Here is a 21,914-nt window from a genome sequence, read left to right as displayed (position 1 = left end):
GCACGTAAATTACTTGTGTACTACGAAATTGATTAATCAACTACAGACTTTTTAGCACAGTTACGCAAAAATCGTCATAAAATAAAGTACAAGTACCGCTTTCTATTTGAAGGAATGTAATGTAAATTACGCCACATTACAAATATCGATGTGCCAAGCCAAAACTTCCATGATTTATGCTAGAAGACCCGTGTCCCCTTCTTCAACTAAACTGAAGTTCAATTCCGTTTTACTATTTTTCCCATCTGTTTCTTTTAAACTCTAGCCGAACTCGAACTTGTTCGAATAATTTTTTGAAGCGAACTCAATATAATATTATTTTGTTAGATAGTGCACGAGCCACCCGCGAGCAATTTATTAATATAATATAACTATGTGTTAAATATAGATGAATTTCGAGGTTTTCGAAGGTTTTAACCTTTTGATCCTTTCGTTATCAAAATTTACTATCAAAGCAATAATTCGAATAGTTCGGAATAAGTTTGAAGATTTCGAGTCGAAATCAAAATTTTTTTCAAGCTGAACTTGAGCTAAAAGATTTTAAAAATTTCGAGTTCGTCGAGTCGAATAATATTTAAAAATTAAAGTCAAATAAAAATTAAAGTTCAAATTTGGCTCGAATATACTTAATTATTCGAGCCAAATTTGAACTTTAATTTTTAATATTATTCAACTCGATTTGATTCGTTTATATTTTTAGTAAAGCCCAAGACTAGGCCCAGACAAGCACGACGTTATAACAAGTTCTTACATGGACTAGTTTGAATCCGTAATTGCTTTATAAAAATGATTAATTCAAGTTCTTATAAAAATCAGTTATATATAATTATAAGTTTACTTTTCCAAGAGTGTACTATATTTAGATCTCACACAGGAAAATGTTCATTCTTCCGTGGAAGGATGACTTCTTGTTTACTCCATTGGGTCGGTCCAACAACAACAGGGTAACAATATATACTGGAGTGAATAAGAGACAAGCAAGCATGGGTTCGAATGTAAATAAGAAACTTTTTTAGTTTTTAATTTTTTTTACAATATTAATTTTTCTGTATTATTATACAACTTTTTTGGTTTCTTGATCCATTATGATGCGACTTTTGTTGCTACGCGCGTTGCTTTCCTACCTTCAATCAGTTTGGTGGCACTACCTTTCTGAATTATCACTCACACTCACTATTAAAAAAAAATTTCTTTTCCTACTTTCTGTATGAAATTCTGAAGATAATTATTAATTATTCTTGTCGAAGTTTCTTAGCATATCATTTACTGAGCATTACTTCTCTATTCAACGCTAGGGCCAGGAAATTGGTTCTTTTTCCCAAGAAACTTAAGTTCTGCTGTCAAGTTTTGGTGGGATTGATTTCCAGTGTAATTGCTTTGTAATTTTCTTCTCACTTCAATTTGGAAGATCAAAATTTTCGGTTCAAGATTATTAAGAATTGGGTTGTTGTTGGTTAGAAAAATGAGACAGATATGAGGGTTCTTGTTTATGCTCAGCATGGAGGTTACGTTTCATCAATAATTGGAAATTTTGATGATGGAAATGTTTTGATAGGTTGAATTGTTGCGGTTTTATTTGCTTGGTTGAGTCGGGAGAAAAATAAAGTTGCAATTTTTTGGTCTTGTTTCTTTTTTCTTGTTCTTTTGCCTTCAAGAATTGTGCAGTGGGTTAAAGTTCGAAGATTTGTTCAATTAAGTTATTTTTTTTCTAAGAGCATCGGGAAGAAGAAACCAAAAAGGGGTTCTGCATGTCGCGTTAGATTACTAGTTTTAATTAAATAACGAAACCCGGAGTATGGTCTTCTTTTCCCCAAATTATGGTAACTAATTCTTTCTGGGTTTTGATTGCCTGAAGAGATGATTTGGTTAGCTGCAAAATCCATATTTCGTGCAAATCAGACAGAGGATATTGTTTTTAACTATATTAAATTTTTGTATACTGCGAGGACCCAATATTATGAATTAAAGTTGCTCCTTTTTGTTAATCACATTGACGTGTAACCCATATTCCATTTGTATCAGTTCGCTGTTTATTTTACTGAATTGGATCCTGGTGGCTTTGATGATATTTGATGTTTACTCGCACTAAACTTTTGAGACTCTGTTTGTTTTTCCCCCAAAACCCATTTTTTTGGTATGAAATGTGCAAGAAAACTGTGAAAATTATTTGAATCCGGCTATGGGGCATTTGTAATTTATTCAGAAATCTGAATATTGTTTCTGGTTTGCTTTACTTTTTTTTAAAAAAAAATCCCGGGCATTATATGCTTTAACATGTTCTCGGCCCTCCTAATTCAATATCTAGACTTCATCACTGGTTTTTAAATGTATTTTTTTGAGATAATTTGGTGTCCATGATCACTTGTTACTCTAAACGCTTATAAATTATAAACTAATTAGTCAAGTTATGTAGCAGTTCTTTTTGATGACAACTCGATTGGATCTTGGGTTTGTGTTATATTGATTGCATGATAGGGGAAGGAAAAAGGACAGCAGGATAGAAGGAAAAATTGGTGAAAAAGTCTAGATATAGGGTTTAGTAACCAGGTGAAATCACCCCTTAATCAAAATAAAATAACCATTCCACAATCTTCTACTGAAAGACCAATCAAGTTAAAATTTAAAATAGTCCCAGACCATTCACCCGAACCTGAAATCTGAATTTGGAGTCATTTTATATTTTGCCTTGAAAATAAATATCTTAATTGTAAATATGCTGTAAGTAATAACTTAATTAATTCAGACGAGGTTCCTTTAAAGGAAATCTGAGTTCTTACAACGTTTTGTTATAATTTTTTACAGGTAAACTAAAGTAAAATAAAGTTGTGTTTGGAAAGCTTAAAGCTAAAATGGCTTACCAGAGAAGGGGGTCCGATTCGCAGCCACCGAGGCAGATTCTGCGGACTCAGACCGTTGGTAATTTGGGGGAGACAATGATGGATAGTGAGGTGGTGCCATCATCTCTTGTTGAGATTGCACCAATTCTTCGTGTTGCCAATGAGGTTGAGCCCATAAATCCCAGGGTTGCTTATCTTTGTAAGTCTCAAAATAAATTACATCTCTTCATATGGATATATTCTTGTAACCCTGAAGAGCGGGTTTTCTTTCTTTCGTCATTGTTATAATTATCATCTTGCTTCCAATGTTATTTACAGCATCACTCCTTTTTTTGCTTTTACATATATCATCTCCCAGGCTTGAATCATTTTGCTTATTATGAATTTATGATGGAATGGGTTTCAAATTTTAAGCTGGGGTAGCTATGTGAAATTCTACGCCGTGGAAGGGAAAGAGAATGAAATTCTTTGTTGATCTGTGCACTAACGAAACTCGCAGACGGCCCTAGTTTTAACTTACAAGAGATGGAAACAATTAAACAATCAGATCCCTTTAATCAAGAGAAGTATTCAGTTTCCTTCAACCAAGGAATTTTCCTTTGTAGCCTAATTTACAGTTGTACACTAAATCAGCCCACAAATCAAGAAAAAATCACATCTTTCCACACTCCTCGTCAAGCTGATGAATATGCATCTTCCATTCTCAACTTGCCAATAGTCTCCTAAAAGATTGTATTTTGTTCAGACCCTTTGCATGAACATCTGCTAATTGGTCTCTTGTGGGAACACGAGGCGTAAAAAAAAATCAGTCCACTGTCCAGCTTTTCTTGGATGAAGTCTCTATCTATCTCAATGTGTTTTCGCAGATCGTGTTGCATTAGGTTATTTGAGATGTTGCTGGCTGATTTATTGTTACAGTCAGTCTCACAGGTCCACTCCATTTAACCTTAGATCTTCTAGGGCCGTCTTCACCAATTAAAACTAGCATACTCCTTGTACACTAGCCCTATACACCGCTTCCGCACTTGAATGGGCTGCTACATTTTATTTCTTGTTCCACCACATTATTAGGTTATTATGAGGAAGATACAATAGCTCAAGGTTTATCTTTGTTCTACAGGAGATCCGGTATAGTCTGCATCAATGTAGGTTTCAAAATTTAGTTCAGAATACCTCTTATGCATTATACCCTTTCCTGTGTGAGACTTCAAGCAACTAATAATTTGTGGACTGCCTGTAGATGAATCTCCTTGGGATCATTCATGAATAGACTGATGACACTAACTGAGTATGCTATAGCCTGCCGTTTGCGGGCAAGGTCGATGAACTTTCCAACTAGTCTTTGGTACATTTCTTCGTTTGCTGCTTGGTCTTCAATTAACTCTCCAAGTCATTACTTCAATTCAGTTGGAGTTGTGACTGGTTTGCTTGTTGTCATACTGATATCTTTTTGGCGATCAATGATGCATTTCCAATGAAAAAGTGGTTTGGAGTGAGCTACTTCAGTTCCCATATAGTTTTTTTTGATCGAAAACTATGATTTTATTATAATAATAGAGAAGGTTACAAGAAAAGCGGATGAGCAATCCGCAAAACACCTCACAATTTAGGGAAAAAACACGACAACTACACTATCGTGGGGAGCAAATAAATTTCCAATCCCGAACTAGATCTGAGATAAGCATGTGATTAAACTCCGACATCTTTTTCGTCCAAGTCACAACTGTGAATCTGATCTTCTCCCAAACGTCGTCCGTAGACTTCGATGTGTCTGTGAATATTCTATTGTTGTGCTCCAATCAAATTGACCAAAAAATGTAATGAACTACGGAGTACAAAAACTCCTAATTCTTTTCCCGGTAAAGAATCCTGGCTCCATGAGAAACAAGTCCCAGTGCCTTTCAAAGTCCATTCAAAACCCAGATCTTGCAGAACTTTGATCCAAATTCTTTTTTTTTTTTTTTTGATAAGAAACTATTTCATTATAATAATAAATTCGAATTACAAGAAGAGGCGGATAAGAAATCCGCGCTCATATAACTGCATGACTGTCTTAACGTAAAGCTAATCACTTTTGAAACTAATTGCCTGCCCTTACAAAGTTCCAATCCCTAACTACATCTGTTATACATAGATGGCTATATTCTTTGAAGCTCGTCGTCCATGATGCTATCTTGAACTTTATTTTGTCCCATACCCGATCGGGCGATTCGTTTTTATCTTCGAAAATTCTTGCATTCCTTTCCAACCAAAGTGACCAAAAGACGCCGTGCACAATCATTTGCCAGAGTTCATTGAATGCTGATGGTAATGGACTATCCGAATCATCATATAACAACTCTTTGGCCTGGTTTGGAAACGCCCATTGAACTCCCATTTCTCTCTGAACTTTTATCCAGATGCATCTTGAGAAAGCACAATGCAGAAGGATGTGGTCTTGGTTTTCTTCATCTTGCCGACATAAACAGCACCATTGAGGCCTTAGAACACAACTCCTCCATCTCTTCTGTATCGTGTCACATGTAGGCAACCTTCCCAAAGCGATGATCCACGAGAAAATCTTAACCTTTTGTGGTACATGTACTTTCCAGATATATTCGAAGCAATTGAAATTTGGAAATTCAGTAGTGGGAAAGAAAGAATCATAAAAAGATTTGACAGAGAACAACCCAGACGAATCCCCCAACCAAACTCTATAATCCTCCAAAACCAAGTTCAATCTAACTCCATCTAAAACTCCTAACAAAATGGTTAACTCTCGTAACTCCTCATCAGATAAATCTCTCCTAAACCTCACATCCCAAATAAAGGAAGACTGACCCCCGGGGATTTCGACATGAATGAAATGACCGATAGATTTATTGTTTGAAGTACAAATGCGAAACAACGAAGGAAATCTGACCTTAAACGACTCCCCTCCCTCCCAGATATCCTCCCAGAATCTAATACGATTGCCCTGATTAGGCACCACCCTAATAAGTTGATGAAAAGCCTTGTAAGACCGAGAGATAGATTTCCACGGACTTTTGAATGTTGATCTCTCCGCCAAGCCCAGATCCCACCCGTTATCCTGCAACCCATATTTGCTTCTGATAACCTTTATCCACAACGACCCACTCTCCGTCGAACATCTCCACCACCACTTACCAAGAAGAGCCTTATTTCTAAGATTGATATTCCCCAATCCCAAACCTCCCTTTTCCTTTGGTTTACACACCTGTTTCCAACATATCACATGACAATGTTTATCTCCTTCGTCACCATCCCACAAGAAATTCCTCATTAACTTTTCCAAATCAGCCGCCACATATTTCGGTACGCTGAAAAGGGACATAAAATAAGATGGCATGGCGCAAAGAACTGACTTGATCAAAATAAGTCGCCCACCTCTCGATAGATAAGCTTTTTTCCAGCCTACTAGTTTCTTTGCCATTTTTGAAACCACAGGTTCCCAAAACTCCATCTTGGTGGGATTTCCTCCCAGCGGTAGGCCCAAATACTTGATGGGCCAAGCCCCTTTTAGTCCCCCAAATGTGACTGCCATTTCATCCAATTGTTCGTCCGGGAAATTCAGTCCAAGCACGACACTCTTGGCCATATTAATTCTCAGCCCTGAATTGATTGAGAAGCAATTGAGTATGTTTATTATTGCCATCACATCTTGCCTTGAATCCACGAAAAACAAAGCATCGTCCGCGAACTGTAAGTGTGAAATTTGCAACTTTTCTTTTCCAATTTCGAATCCCTTAACCTCATTGGCCTCCCTTGCCTTATCCACCATTCTTCCCAACACATCGACAACAATATTGAAGAGAAAAGGTGATAGGGGGTCCCCTTGTCTCAGCCCTCTTTCCCCCCGGATCTTCCCACACGTCCTCCCATTCACAAATATCGAGAAAGAGACGTTTGAAACACATCCCCTAATCCACCTCCTCCATCTCTCGCCGAATCCCTTATGAAATAGAGCATTGTCTAAAAATTGCCAATCGACATGATCATATGCTTTTTCTAGATCAATCTTAAGCACCCATCCCTTCTTTTTCTTCTTACGATATTCATCCACCATCTCATTCGCTATAAGACAACAATCCAGTATCTGTCTTCCTTTGATAAAAGCACATTGATTCGCCGCTATGGTTTTATCCAAAACCTTTTTCAATCTGTTAACCAAAACCTTTGCCAAAATTTTATACAAACTTGTAACCAAGCTATTTGGTCGGTAGTCCGTAATCTTTCGCGCATCTTGTTTCTTAGGAATGAGACAAATATAAGTTTCATTTGTAATTGCATTCACAATCCCAGCTTCATAAAATTCCGCAAACACCTTAAATAAATCCAGTCGCAATGTATCCCAATTTTTTTGAAAAAATGCCAAGGTGAATCCATCGGGCCCTGGCGCTTTATTTCCATCACAATCAAACATAGCCTTTCTAATTTCCTCCTCATCAAACTGTTTTTCCAACGCCTCTGCATCATCTCCCGTAATCGGTGCCCAATCCAGCCCATCTATGCCCAAACCCGAGTCATCATATCTCCCCCCAACCCCTTCTGCCTTCGAGAACAATTTCCGATAAAAGTCAACAATTTCAATCTCAATCTCTTTTTCCTCGGTGATAACTCTTCCGTCTTCCACCTCCACTCTCTCAATCAAAGCTCTGTTCCTTCTGTTGTTCAATAACGTGTGAAAGAACTTAGTATTATGGTCCCCTTGTTGTAACCAATTAAGTTTTGCTTTTTGGCTTTGAATCTGAAAATTAGCAAAGGCTGTTTTTTCCAGTTCACATTTTGCCACCCTCCTCTCATCAATCAACGCTTCTGACCAAAGTCCAGCCGCCTCAAGACCATCCAAATGACTAATTTTGTTGCTCAGTTCATGTATTCTAACACGGACGTCTCCGAACACTTCCTTATTCCAATCAGATACATCCTTTTTTTTATCATTTTCAGCTTCTGCATGAATCTGTATCCATGCCACCCCCGGACGCCCTCTTTGTTCCACCATATCCTTAATAGATCTTTAAATTTGCGATGCTCCAGCCAGGCGTTTTCAAATCTAAATGGGGCTGGTCCCCATCTCAGCTTAGATGTATCTAGCAAGACAGGGCAATGATCCGAGGTGAGTCTCAGAAGCACCGTTTGTCTGTAACATGGAAATAAACTCCTCTATCCTGTAGAAAATAAATATCTATCCAACCGACTGCAAATTGGAGTTGCTCTGAAATTGGACCACGTGAATTTGGCATTTAAAAGTGGTGGATCAACAAGTTCCAACTCCTCTATCAACGCATCAAAGCACGACATACTTGTAGTCAAAGATAGGCTGTTTAGTTTTTCTCCCAGATTTCTCACCACATTGAAATCACCACCTAGGCACCAGAAATCACCACAAATTACTTTCAATCCCGCTAATTCATCCCAAAACGCTTCTCTGAGACTCGGCCTGACAGGCCCATAAATGGCTGAAAACCACCAACTTATTTCGTCCGACTTGGAGATCTCAATGGATACCGAGAACTCCCTAATCAAATTGTTAAGAACTTTCACTATTCTGGGATCCCACATGACAAGAATTCCCCCCGACCTACCAGCCGATGGCAAACAAACCCAGTCAACAAATCTCGATTTCCAAACACTCGCCACAAATTTGGTGTCTATTCTTTCGCGTTTCGTTTCCAAGAGAACTACAATGTCGGGCCTTTCCTTTTGAATTATTGATCGAACTAATTGTCTTCGCCTCACTGCCCCCCCACCTCTAATATTCCAAGCGCAAATCTTCATCTAAAAAATTTTGGACCCCTCGAAGTGGAACCTCTTTCATAACTGATACCGCAATGAAGTCTATTCAATTCCCTCTTTAAACGACCTTTCAGCGGCTTTTCTTTGTCTCCAACATTCTCATCTATCCCACCCCCTCCTACATGTTGTTCAAAATCCTCCTTATCCTCCCCCACATTCAGAACTGATAGATCTCTGATATTACAAGGCTCTTCATCAACTATACCTAACCCACTCCCCACTGGACCACTAGACTTACCCAAGTTTGTGAGAGGAGAAGATAAAATCGCATTTAACGATACATAATGATATAAAAATGATGATTGATTACCGTTAAGTACCTGTCCCAGAAAAGGTTTATTATTTTCTCGTAGATCAGCGGTTGAGTCGGTCTTTATAGGCTTTGGAGTTAAGAACAACGCATCCAAATCTGCAGCATCTTCTTCAACTGTTTCAGGGTGTTCAGAGCTGATGTATCCCACACTTTCTGACTCGAGGGACTCGAACTCCGTTTCCAGCAATTCGTCTTGTGAATTTTCAACGTCAATGTCCTCCATATCATCTTTCTCCGCCGCTTTACCTTTGCTGCACAGTTCCCAGTCATGAATGTCGTGAATGTTTTGAGTCACACTTTCCGGTACTACCTGTGATTCAATTCCCACAAACTCTTCTGATTTGCGTCTTCGGCGATATGTTTTCCAGAACTCTTGCGGAGTGTTGTTGTTCAAACCAGTTCCCGGACTCTTACTGTACTCCTCAGAATGATTGCTTTTTGTGGATCCGATAGAAGAGCTTGAAAATTTCGTTGCATCTTTTGGCTTGATATTACTTAAAATTTTCAGCACCTTTCCTTGATTCGGTGTTTCGGATTTCCTCATGGAAGTATTTTGTGATCCTTTTGAAGTATTTTGCTCCTGATTCTCTACGAAACTGCCCCTCAAGCCCTCTGAACCGCAACCTAGTCTTGATTCCGCAGCAATATTTTCCTGCCTATTTGTGACCTCCGGAATCGATTTAGCTTCGTTATGAGCATTTTCCCCATGTTCAGTTCTAGCTAAGATGTTGAAAATGCTTCTTGCCATGCACAACTACTTGGGCGTAAGTCTGCTTTTCATAAACCTCATAACCCTTAGAATCAAACGTTTCAACCTGGATTCTAATCTCAGTAGGTCTGCCATCCAATGGAATGCTCATTTTTGTTTGAATAAAACCACCTTCAGTACCCTTCACCTTAATCTTCGCAGCTCCGAGCATTCTGAAGTGGAGGGTATCAAGGCTAATGGCCAACAATCCCCCACAAAGATCCCCAATAATTTTATTCACGAGAAAACTTGAACCTTATGCAGGATAGGTACTTTCCATATGCTAGAATAGTACATGAATAAAGGAAAATTGGAAACCAGAAAGAAAGAGGCGTAGAAAGCTAACTGAAAAAATATCGGAAGAATCCCCCAACCAAACCCGAACATCCTCCATGACCAAACTCAACCTAACTGAAATTAAAACCCCTAAAAGAGTGCTGAACTCACCCAATTCGACCTCATCTAACACTTTTCTCCCTTTGAGCACCGCCTTAACCAACTGATGACAAGCTGGGTAAGAACGAGAAATAAATTTCCAAGGACATCTAAATGTCGAGTTCCTGGCCAGCCCCACGTCCCACCCATTATCTTGAAGACCATAAATGCTCTTGATAACCTTTTTCCACAAAGAATCTCTTTCCACTGAGCATCTCCACCCGCCATTTCCCCAAAAGCGCCTTATTCCTCAAATGAATATTCCCCAAGCCTAGACCTCCCTTGTCTTTAGGTTTACAAACTTGTTCCCAAGCAACGACATGGCACTGCGCCTCCCCATCGGCTTCGTTCCACAATGAGTTCCTCATTAATTTTTTCATTTGTTTTGCCACCCGAATAGAAACTTTAATATAGACATAAAATATTTTGGCATCGCACTTAACACCGACTTTATCTGTGTAAGTCGACCTCCTCTCGAGAGAAACGCCTTTTTCCAACTTGCAAGTTGTTTGGACATTTTTGATACCACGGGTTCCCAAAACTCAAGATTCCTCGGATTGCCTCCCAACAGTGCCCCGAGATACTTAATCGGCCACTGATTTCCTCTACGTTACTCAAATTTGGAGTGTGCCAATCCCCCAAAAGGTGAAGGTGTTCTCGTGGATAGTTGCGTTGGGAAAATTACAGACGAATGACAGCGTGCAAAAAAGGAATCCAAACAATGCCTTAAATCCACAATGGTGTGTTCTGTGCAAAAATAAGCCCGAAGATCAAGACCATTTACTGCTGAACTGCTCATACTCGAGACGATTATGGATCAAGGTCATGCAACACTTGGGTTTCGACTGGACTTTTCCAATGAACTCAAGAGATATGTACCTGATGGACAACAGCTACCTTAAAGGAAAAGGCTTGGAGAAATTCTGGCGCATCATTATTCATTGCTTATTTTGGTCAATTTGGCTAGAACGAAACAATAGAATATTCAACGGAAAAGAAGAGCTTGTGGAAAATCTGTGGGAATCAGTGCGGATCAGGGTGGCAAGATGGACAGTAGTGACCCCGGTGTTTAAACATTTACTTTTATCAGATATAGCTAGGGATTGGAAATTTATTTTGTGCTGATTTAGTGTTTCTAAGGACTAGGAAAATCACTACTCCTTCTTGTGGATCACTGGTCCACTACTTTTTGTAAACTTTTAAGCTCTTATTATTAATAAATTAGTTTCTTATCAAAAAAAAAAAAAAAAGAAAGATAGGATTGACTCCAATAATGACCACATCTGTAAAGTTACGGATCGATTTATTAATTGAGGTACATACCCGAAACAGGGATGGAAATCGTTCTTGAAATGATTGAACACTCCCCCCCCATCTCAACTTCATGGTATCAAACATCACTCGGTAATGATCCGATGTAATTCTGGGAATCACCGGGTAATTCGAACTCCTTGATTAAGTACCCATTTAATACTTGTTTTTTTTCCTCAACATCTCTGGTTCCACATAGACTATCAAAGCTCATGTTGAGTGCTCGATGAAGCAAAGTGTGGTCTCCCTGACTTTGTTTATAATAGGTTGCTGACATTAGTACATTACTTTGGTAAACCTTCAAAACCAGGCGTGTGGAGACTGTTTTGAGCCATACAAAACCTTTTTGAATCGGCACACGTTTCTATCAAGTACACTAAATCTTATGCGGGTTGGAGGGACAATTTTCATATTTCACTATTGTGATTCCCAATTATGGCTGGTAGTTGAGGACAATCAATTTTCTTATGCGGGTTGAGCACAATCCGTGTCTGTGTAAGTATCAAGTACCATATTGTCACATTTTTTATACAAAATACATTTTCCTGGTTTCTCTTTTAGGTATTGAAGTACCTGTAAACTATACGTAAGTGCGTTTTCTTTGGGTCATGCATGAATTGGCTTATCACATTTACAACATATGCTATGCTGACCTTGTGTGAGAGATAAATGAGTCTTCCCACAGGTGTTGATACATCTTTTTATTCTCCATTCTGTCCTCCCCGGCTTCTCCAAGCTTATGATTGAGTTCTATAGGTGTGTGTGCTCATTGGTTTACAAACCAATTTTCCTGTTTCTCGGAGAAAATCAGTGATATATTTCTGTTGGGTTATAAATATCCCTTGTTTCGAATATGCTACTTCTATGTCAAAGAAGCACTTCATCTCTGTTTAAGGCCTTGTTTCTCTTTCTCATCATCCTTTGTAATAATAATGTCATCGATATGAATAAGCAAAATAGTGACTAACCCAGCATTCAAATGTTTAATGAACATAGTATGGTCTCTCTGACTTTGTTTGTATCCCGTGGATTGCATTACTCTTGTTAAACTTCCAAACCACGCCCGGCGGGATTGCTTGAGGCCATATAGGGCCTTTTTCAGTCTACATTCCTGTATCTTTCTTACATTCCATATCCCAGTGGAATGTTCATTTAAATCTATTCCTCAATATTTCCATGTAAGAATGCATTTTTTGCATCAAATTGCTGCAATAACCATCCATAATTTGCTACCAAAGATACTAGAACTCTAAATGTGTTCATTTTATCAACTTGAGCAAATGTTTCTTGATAGTCCCATCCATATGTCTGTGTAGAACCCTTAGCTACTAGCCCTCGCCTTATAGCTTTCCAATGTGCCATTTGATTTATATTTCACTGTATATATCCATTTACACCCTATTAACATCTTTCCCGAAGGTAAATCAATAATCTCCCAAGTGTTATTTTTCTCCAAACTTCCATTTTCACATTCATGGCTTGTTTCCATTTTTCATTAGACTGCTTCAGGTAGTCAGGTAGTGTGGAATGGGTATTTATGATGTTCAAACTTACTAAGAAGCTTTTATATGATGGTGAAAATTGTCAAATTTTACGACACGGGACATTGAGTAGCGTGGGGGTTTTGTTCAATCTCTGGTTCCTTTGTGAAGGGCAATAGGAATGTGCATGCTATGGTCATCTACTAAGTGAGGTGTGTGTTCATTGTTCTGGCTGAAGATGTTACAAGAAATGGGTTTTCTGTGGATTTTTCCGAAGACGGCAAAAGATATGTTTTTGTTGAAACCAAGTTGGCATGTAGGGAGAAGACACTTGAGATTTTGGTCTATGATTGTTCATTGCACACTTTGGTCGATATGGCTGGAAAGAAACTTGAGAATTTTTGAAGATAAGTCGGCGTCGCTAGAGGAAGTATGGGAAAAAATAAAATTCAGGGTTGCAAGTTGGTTGGTATTATTGACAGAATATAAACATCTTAGTATCTCTGATATAGTTACAGTGTGTTTGGCAACCAAGATTTGAGAGGATTTGGTGGGATTTGGAATTGGATTTTGGAATTGGATTTGGAAATTCAAGTATTTGAAATTCCATTTGGTGTTTGGTTTAAAATTTAAAAACGGTATTTACAAATCCATTTCTTGTTTGGAGAAAAAAAATATTCGAATTTGGAATTTTAAAATTTTACTAAACTACCCTTATAAACTTTTGGTGGAGAATGATGTGTTGGATAAAAAAGTAATTTTATGTTTTTAAAATCCAAATCCCACCAAATCTCATCAAATTTGATGGGATTTGGATATACTTGTGGAAATCTCATGAAATCCCATGAAATCCTAAGCAAATCCAAATCCTTTTTTTTTAATATATTGTCAAACAGTAAAAATAGGATTTTGAAATCCAAATCCCATGAAATACTCCCAAATCCGGGTTGCCAAACACACTGTTAGGGATTGGTAATATGTTTGGTCGTGATAACGGCGGTGTTATTTTGTACTCTTTTTAATTAATTTGCGGATTGCTCATCCGCAATTGTAAACCTTAATTTCAATATAATAAAAAGTTGTTTCTACTAAAAAAAAGGTGTGTGTTCATTGTGTGCAATGAGATTTTCGACTGTTACTTCAGGTTTAGAGCTCAATGTGAACTCTTGGGCTTGCACAAGTTCAGGGACCGAGGGAGCTTTTCTCCTGGAATATGTCTGACCAAACAATCTCGTATTAGTTTGAGTAGGGATCATTTCATGACTTGGGACTGGTTGAGAACTTGGTATATGATCAAGGTTTTGAACATTTTCTGGGTCAAATTGTGGGCTTGGCAAGTGAGGACTAGAGAAGTTAGGTAAGGTTGGAACCTCCCTATCTTCCAAACTTGGATGCTCCACTGAAGATGAGGGGTGGAGAAATAAGGTTTATTTTCATGGAATGTGACATCAGACGAAACAAACAACTTCTTGGGAGGATGATAACATTTGTAGCCTTTTTTGTTGATAAATACCCAACAAATAAGGGTTTCAAAAATTAACACGGCTTGCCAACCCGACACGAAAATATCAGGTTAGGGTTGGGGGTTATAGAGAAAAAATTAGGTTGGATTGGGTTCGGGTTGACCCAAATCAACCCGAACCCACCCGACCCATTTACATATATTTTTTCAAGGTTTGACTTGTACCAGAAAATGTGTAAAACAATGAAGTGGAGCTTGGAACTTGAAAGTTACTTTGTGGTGCGTGTAGACTTTTTTTATTGTATATGTATTGATATTATAATTTTTCATCGTGTAATATATATTTTGTATATTTGAATTTTCTAAACAATTGTTTCTTTTGTGGAGTAATTATTAGTTTACAAAATTAGATTCTTAAATTTAAATATTTAAACCCATGACACATAATTATTATAGGCGATGTTGTGTTATTATGTATTTAAATTAAATTTTATTATTTTTATTATGTGTTTTGAAAATAATGTTGCATAGTTCGATGTTGTGTTATCATGTATTTAAAGTAAATTTTATTATGTTTATTATGTGTTTTGAAAGAATAAAATAATAATGTTGCATAGTTAAAAAATCTGACCGGTTTGGTTCGGTTTTGGTTTTAGGGTTTGTTCGGTTGAGAAATTTATTTTATACCCTTTCTTCAACTTGAACCACCCGAATTGATACCTGTACCAACAAACACACACTTGAGATTTCTAGGATCCAACTTCCTACGATTATGACCATGAACAAAACACACACGCCCTCACACTTTTGATGGCAATTGATTAGTGTGTAGATCAGGAACGGAGGCTGTGAGCATCCCGAGAGGACTTTATTTAGAAATTCATGAAAAGTTTGGATTATTTATTTAACAAGCAACTAAAATCAAGCACACCTAAATAATGAGAATTCGACGAGAGAGAGAATTTAGAGGTTCGATTTCACTTTATTTTCCTCTATGTTTAAATATCGATAGCATTTATATTCATGAATTCAACACGTTTATTAGGCAAAAGCACTTAAATTATCTCTATTTCTTTTCTCAAGTGATAAATAGAAATTACCATCTAATTTTGATTTTGATATCACTATCTAAAATCTTACATCAAACGATATATGTAAACAATTGTTATTGCCTGGATTTCGATGGGGTTATACGCCTTTTGAACTATATAAATTCCCATGACGTGTTTCCTACGATCTTCTAGATCCGTTTCTCGAGTGATAGATTACAATTATTTTATCAATCAATCTTTGGTCAGTCAATTGAAGACATTAAGAACAGAAAGACACAAACAAACGAAGAGGAATTCAACCATATAAACAAAAAATTCACACACATAGTTTCCAACCAAGCTATGTTGTTCCTCTATAATTGAAATTAGTTCAAAATGAAAGTGAAATGAAAACAAATCACGTTTTTCAATCCAGAGATTAATCTAAGAATTGTAGAAAAAAAGAAGAAAAGAAACGAAGACGGAGAACCCGAATGCAGCATTCTTTGTCTTCGTACCCAAGTTCTTTTGCTTCCAAGTTCTCCCTCTCGGTCGTTTCTCACTTTTTCTGTATTTTCGTCTTATCTCTCATATTTAGCTCGATCCCCTCACGGCGGCTAGGGTTATAACCCTTTTATAATCTAAAAATCTGCTGTGTCCATGTTCTGTACGTCAGCTCGTGCGGCCGCGCAGGAAACGTATGCGGGTGCACACTCCTATCTGTTCTCGGGACGCCCTGAACGTTCTTGGCAGCACGGTGATAAATGGTGGTGGAGAGGAACGAAGGAGAAAGATACTTTTTGGCTAAAGGTGATAAAAAGCATTTACGGTTTCCAAGAAAACGGGTGGGATTTGGGTTTGGCCAAGAACGTTACCTATAGGTGCCCATGGAAATTTATTTCAAGTACTTTCCCGGCAATTCAATCATTGTGGGGTTCGGTTTTGAGAGGGGGTGATCACATACGTTTTTGGGAGGATTTGTGGGCGGGTGGGGATGTTCCCTTCAAATTACGTTTTCCTTCTTTGTTTCGGGTTTGCACCTTGTCAAATAAACCTATTCTGAGCTTCTTAGAAGTCGTAAGTCAACCGGACAGCCAATCTTATCGGTGGGATGTTAGCTTTAGGAGAAATCTTACTGATTTAGAATTACAAGAGTTTGTCAACCTTGCGGGTGTGTTAGATACGATCAATGTTCGGTTAGGGGTCGAGGACTACAGGGTTTGGTTGGGGGAATCTACGGGTATATTTACTGTCAAATCTCTTTACGACTCATTCTTTCCTATCCAAGATTTTCCAGCTTTTCCTAGCTACGAAAAAATTTGGAAAATTCCTGTCCCTCAAAAGTTGCAAATTTTCTCGTGGGTTGTCGCGTTGGGTAAATTACCTACGGCGGATTTGGTGCAAAGAAGATGGCCTACGTGCGACTTGTGCCCTAACTGGTGCTCTTTATGTGAAAGTAACGAAGAAACTCTCGACCACTTATTAATTCACTGCCCGTACTCAAGGAGTTTATGGGCAAGGGTTCTGCAAGAGCTGAGCTTTCAATGGGTGTTTCCAATGATGGCTAGAGATATGTTCACCATCGATCCAGGTATCTCCACGGGGAAGAAATCTACCATTCTATGGTATGTCACGATTCAATTCTTATTTTGGAGCATTTGGTTAGAGAGGAATAACAGAATATTCAATGACATGAAAGCGGAATCCAGTGCTGTATGGGAGCTCACAAAGTTCAGAGTGGCAACTACGATCACAAGGGCGAAAGAGTTTAGTCATCTTTCGATCTCGGATGTTGTTAGGGACTTAAAGTTTGTAATGACGTAAAACTTGTATTAGCGATAAGATTTTGCTAACATGCGGATCACTCATCCGCTACTCCTGTATTTCAACTATTAATTATAATCAAATAAAATCATGTTTCCAATCAAAAAAAAATAATCATCAATAAAAGAAAGACAAGAACCTGTGTGTGCCCTAGAGAGAGAATTTTTTGAAAATGCTCTCCCCCCCATTTCCCCTTCGTTCAACCGAGCTCCCTTACTGTTCCATCAACACCTTAAAGTCCTGAATCCTGCTGCCTGCACGGTTCACCATTTTCCGGCGACGGTCGCTGGCCGTCGGCGAATCTCCCAGTCTCATTTATTCATGTTTTTCCGAGAAGTTCAGTAATGCACCTTAATTTTCTTCTCCCGTACTCGTCCCCGTTAGTCGTCGCCGGCAACCATTATCCGGTCGCCGATTTCTAGGGTTTCAGCCTTGCTTACCTCCCGTTATTTCAATCTTCAATCCTCTTTTCCTCAGCCTTCCTCGTCTATCTTTTCCGTCCTCGGTTAGCTTCCTCAGGCCGATCTTTATCTTATTCGGAAATATTTGAAGTCAGTTACGGCCAGTAGGCTTTCGTCTTCAGTTTAATGTCTATTTTCAGAGATGCAGGGGTTAAGATCGAGTTCAAGTGGTTCTCGGTTAAATGGGCCAACAGAGGTAGCTCGGTTCGCTGGATTGAAAGAACAAGGAATGCCACTTACTTTCTCGACTTGGATCGAAATGATGCTCGATGGATCAGTTCAAAAATCAGAAATTTCATTAGCAATCCTTTATCCTGCTCAGATTTCTACCGTTTAAGGGGCACTAGCGCAACAACAGTGGTTCACAGATTTGTAAACAAAAGAGGAAGGTTTCTGGAAATTTCTAGGCTTAGCGAACAAGGGAAGAAACAGAATATAATCATACCGAGCGGTTTTAAGCTTCAAGGATGGATCAGGATCTCAGATATGCTCATCAACTTACTGTCAGGGAGACAATTGGTAGTGGGTCACAAGCTAGTTAATTCAAGGAACCAGAACAAAGCTAATGCTGGTGATCGGGCCTTAATTCAAGATTCGTCGAAGGTTATTGATGCAACTTATTGTAAGTCTTCAGAAACAAAATGGACAGACGCTATCATAATCACAAGAGGAAGAGTGAATGTGTCTTGGGATCAGGTAGCGAGGGTTCTAGGTTGCGATGTAAAGAGGAGGATCGAAATTCACCCTTTCCAAGCAAACAAAGCGATTTGGTGGCCTGAATATCAGAAGGAACGGGAGTACTATACTCAACTAAAAAGAGGTTTCTTTGATGGTGGAGTGGCTTTAGATTTCGAGACTTGGAGTCCTGATTGTATTGTAAAAGATTCGGTTCTCAGTTGCTGTAATAGCTGGATCAAGATTGCAGGGTTACCGTGGCATTTATGGACTTTCGACATTCTCAAGGAAATAGGTGATCAGTGCGGGGGACTACTCGAGATTAGCAAAGACACAAGTCTCCTGCGGAATTTAGTTGCTGCGAAGATTAAGGTCAAAGGAAAGAGAGATGGTTTTTTATCCAATCGTGTACTGTTGAGAAACAATGGTTTGAACATGGATCTTACTATCAGCGTTGATACGTTTGACCGAAAGGCGTATGAGCTTTACGGTAAACAGACTTATGCTCAAGCGTTGATCAATGGGAAGAGGACTTCGGATAGTAAGGTATGTAAAGATATTCGCAGAGAAAAGTCGGAAATTGGAGATCCAATACGATGCACTTCGGAAAAAAGAGAAGAGGCGGAGGTCATAGGGCTTGTTAGCAGAGTAGAGGCCAAGACTATTGAATCTTCGGAGCAGTCGGCCAATCGAAAGGACAGTAAGATGGACAAGATAATGCAGCGTATCTCACCTAAAACTATAGAGGATTTCAATTGTTCCCCTATTCATTCCTTGTCCAACGGTAATGGGAAGGAAAAGGTCCCTTCTAAGCCTGTTGCAGAGCAGACATCTCCTTATATTAAAGAGGGGGGAAAGGACTCGTCAAATTCCAACTCATCAACACTAATGGCTAATAAGAAAGTCATGGCGGGAGAGTCAGTTTTTGTTAAAGAATTGAGAGATTTGCCCAAGTCAATAGAGTGTGAGTTCGCTGATTCAGAGGATTTTGATGATCAACAACAGGAAGACGATCAATCGGAAGAAGGATTTGCATCTTCAGTATCGGGCAGCTTATTTTCTTCTCATTCGGATTCGCAGCAAGATCATGTAGCAGTCGACTGGGATCTTCAGAAACTTTTTATGCTACAAGATGAGGAGAATAAATCAGATTTCCAACAAGCATCCCAAGGTAACACTGATCCTATTGGGGGAAAGGTACTTTCTTGTTTCCCTTCTTCCACATCCAAGTTACCTTTTTCTCTTCATTCTTTTTTCCCCGCTTCTTTTATCGCTTTGGGTAAGTCTAGTGGGCTCTTAGGAAGCGGTCAGTCTTTTGTTCCTGACAATTTGGAGTCCGAGAGAGATACTCCGCGTTTGCTTGATGAGGCAGAAGCAACAAAGTTTGAGGATATTTCGCCTAGTCAAAAAAGTATTCCTACAACTGAGAAGGAAGTATTCAAGTCTACGGGTAAGCTAACTCGTGAGTTGGTCAGGTTGAAGAGCGGAGTCAATTATGATAAAGGATCGGCTTCGAAGGGTCCGAATCGTTTGTTATGAAGATTTGTTCATGGAATATAAGGGGGGGGGGGTCGTCTCGAAGAAGGAATTTGGTTAGGACACTAATTCGAAAGGAAAACCCAGATATTGCGGTGTTTTTAGAGATAAAGACTTGTATGATTGATCGACGCTTCGTTTCTAGTTTGTGGAAGTCTAGATTTGTAGATTGGGTGTGTTTACCGGCGGAAGGAAGATCGGGTGGTATCTTAGTTCTGTGGGATCCTCGTGTGGTTGATGTTCGTGACAATTTGATCGGGGAGTACTCGGTATCCATTCAAATAAGGCAGCAAGATGATGTTTGTTGGTGGTTCTCCGCCGTGTATGGGCCTTGCAAGCCACGACTTAGAGAGTTTTTTTGGGAGGAATTAGCAGGTTTGAATTCTTTGTGCGGAGTCAGGTGGTGTATAGGTGGGGATTTTAATGTGGTCCGAAATTTGGATGAAAAGCTGAATAGCAATACACTGACAACAAGCATGCAATGCTTCGATGCACTCATTCAAGAGTTTTGTCTGCACGATCCACCCTTACTGAATGCGAAGTATACTTGGTCAAATTTCAGAGATAATCCAATTTGTAGCAGACTAGACAGGTTTCTGTTGTCGGATGGGTGGTTAGATTTATTTCCCACGCCTAGACAAGTAGTGCTTCCGAGAATTACCTCAGACCATCATCCCATAGTACTGGACACAAAGAGGCTAAAATGGGGCCCAACACCTTTTCGCTTTGAGAATGTATGGCTGTCTCATAAAAACTTTCGTCAGTCCATGTCATTGTGGTGGAATGCTGGGAATTTTCAGGGATGGGCCGAATACAAATTCATGAGGAAACTAAAAGAAACAAAAAAAAAAGTCATGATCTGGAACAAGGAATGCTTCGGTGACGTTAACACCAAAATCTCAGAGTTAAAGTCCAAGATATCAAGTTTAGATGAGAAGGAGGAAGAAGGTATTTGGTCACGAGAATTAAAGGAGGAACGTAGAGAAGCGAAAACCGATTTGGAATTAATAACTGTGAGGAAGATGCAGATGGATAGTCAGAAAGCTAATGTTAAATGGCTAAATGAAGGTGATCAGAATTCGAAGTTCTTCCATGCGTTGTTGAAAAATAGAAGAAACAAAGCAGTGATAGATAAATTGGAGCTGGATGATGGTTCAATAATTACAGATGAAAAAGAGATTGAAGAAGCCATCATCGATTACTATCAGAGATTGTTCAGAAAATCAGTGGGAGAGGACACGGGATTAGAGGGAATGGAATGGATGCCAATAAACCCCGACGAAGCATTGAAATTGGAAGAGCCTTTTTCCGAGGTAGAGATTAAAAGAGCAGTTTTTCAATGTGATGGAAACAAGTCACCGGGGCCAGATGGTTTCACTCTAGATTTCTTTCAAAAATGTTGGGATATTATTAGGGCCGATCTGTTACTTGTTTTTGAGGATTTTTACCGAGATGGCATTGTCAATGGCATTACAAATGAAACTTACCTGTGTCTCATTCCAAAAAAACAAGACGCACTGAAAATCAAAGATTTTAGACCAATCAGTCTGATAACCAGCTTGTACAAAATTTTGGCTAAAGTCCTAGCAAACAGATTGAAAGGGGTGCTGAGTAAAACGGTGGCGGAATATCAATGTGCCTTCATTCAGGGAAGACAAATAACCGACTGCTGCCTCATAGCAAATGAAGTTGTCGAGGAGCATAGAAGGAAAAAGAAGAAGGGGTGGATCTTCAAAGTTGACTTCGAAAAAGCTTACGACAACGTGGATCACAATTTCTTAGATGTTGTTCTAAATAAAAAGGGATTCGGTGATAGGTGGAGGAAGTGGATTAAAGGTTGTTTGTCGAATGTCTCTTATTCCATATTCATTAACGGGAGACCGAGAGGGAAGTTCAAAGGCGAGAAGGGAATTAGACAAGGGGACCCTTTATCACCATTCCTTTTTAATTTGAACAAGTTACATTTATGGGTTGTTTTCGAATTCGTGGATGGCTCATCCACTC

The 21,914-nt window shown here is 38.9% G+C and overlaps 1 protein-coding gene across 4 annotated transcripts in view; it reads left to right on the top strand.

Annotated features, from left to right (window-relative positions):
* Positions 1-1,168: 1,168 nt before the first annotated feature.
* LOC140814082 (callose synthase 1-like) overlaps positions 1,169-21,914 on the top strand; it is a 71,888-nt gene continuing 51,142 nt past the window's right edge. Inside the window, exons 1-2 of one of the 4 annotated variants that reach the window (XM_073172945.1) lie at positions 1,169-1,350; positions 2,803-3,036. In XM_073172945.1, the coding sequence (XP_073029046.1) occupies positions 2,850-3,036 (187 nt within the window). In that variant the 5' untranslated portion in view covers positions 1,169-1,350; positions 2,803-2,849. Of the gene's footprint in view, positions 1,380-1,486; positions 1,505-2,802; positions 3,037-21,914 lie in introns of those variants that run through there. The other 3 variants (XM_073172946.1, XM_073172942.1, XM_073172947.1) reach the window with 3 other exon arrangements.

This window comes from Primulina eburnea, chromosome 15 (assembly GCF_022965805.1).
Source record: "Primulina eburnea isolate SZY01 chromosome 15, ASM2296580v1, whole genome shotgun sequence".
Lineage (NCBI taxonomy): Eukaryota > Viridiplantae > Streptophyta > Magnoliopsida > Lamiales > Gesneriaceae > Primulina > Primulina eburnea.
The sequence above is the reverse complement of the archived record's forward strand: the minus strand, read 5'-3'. Positions and strand labels throughout refer to the sequence as shown.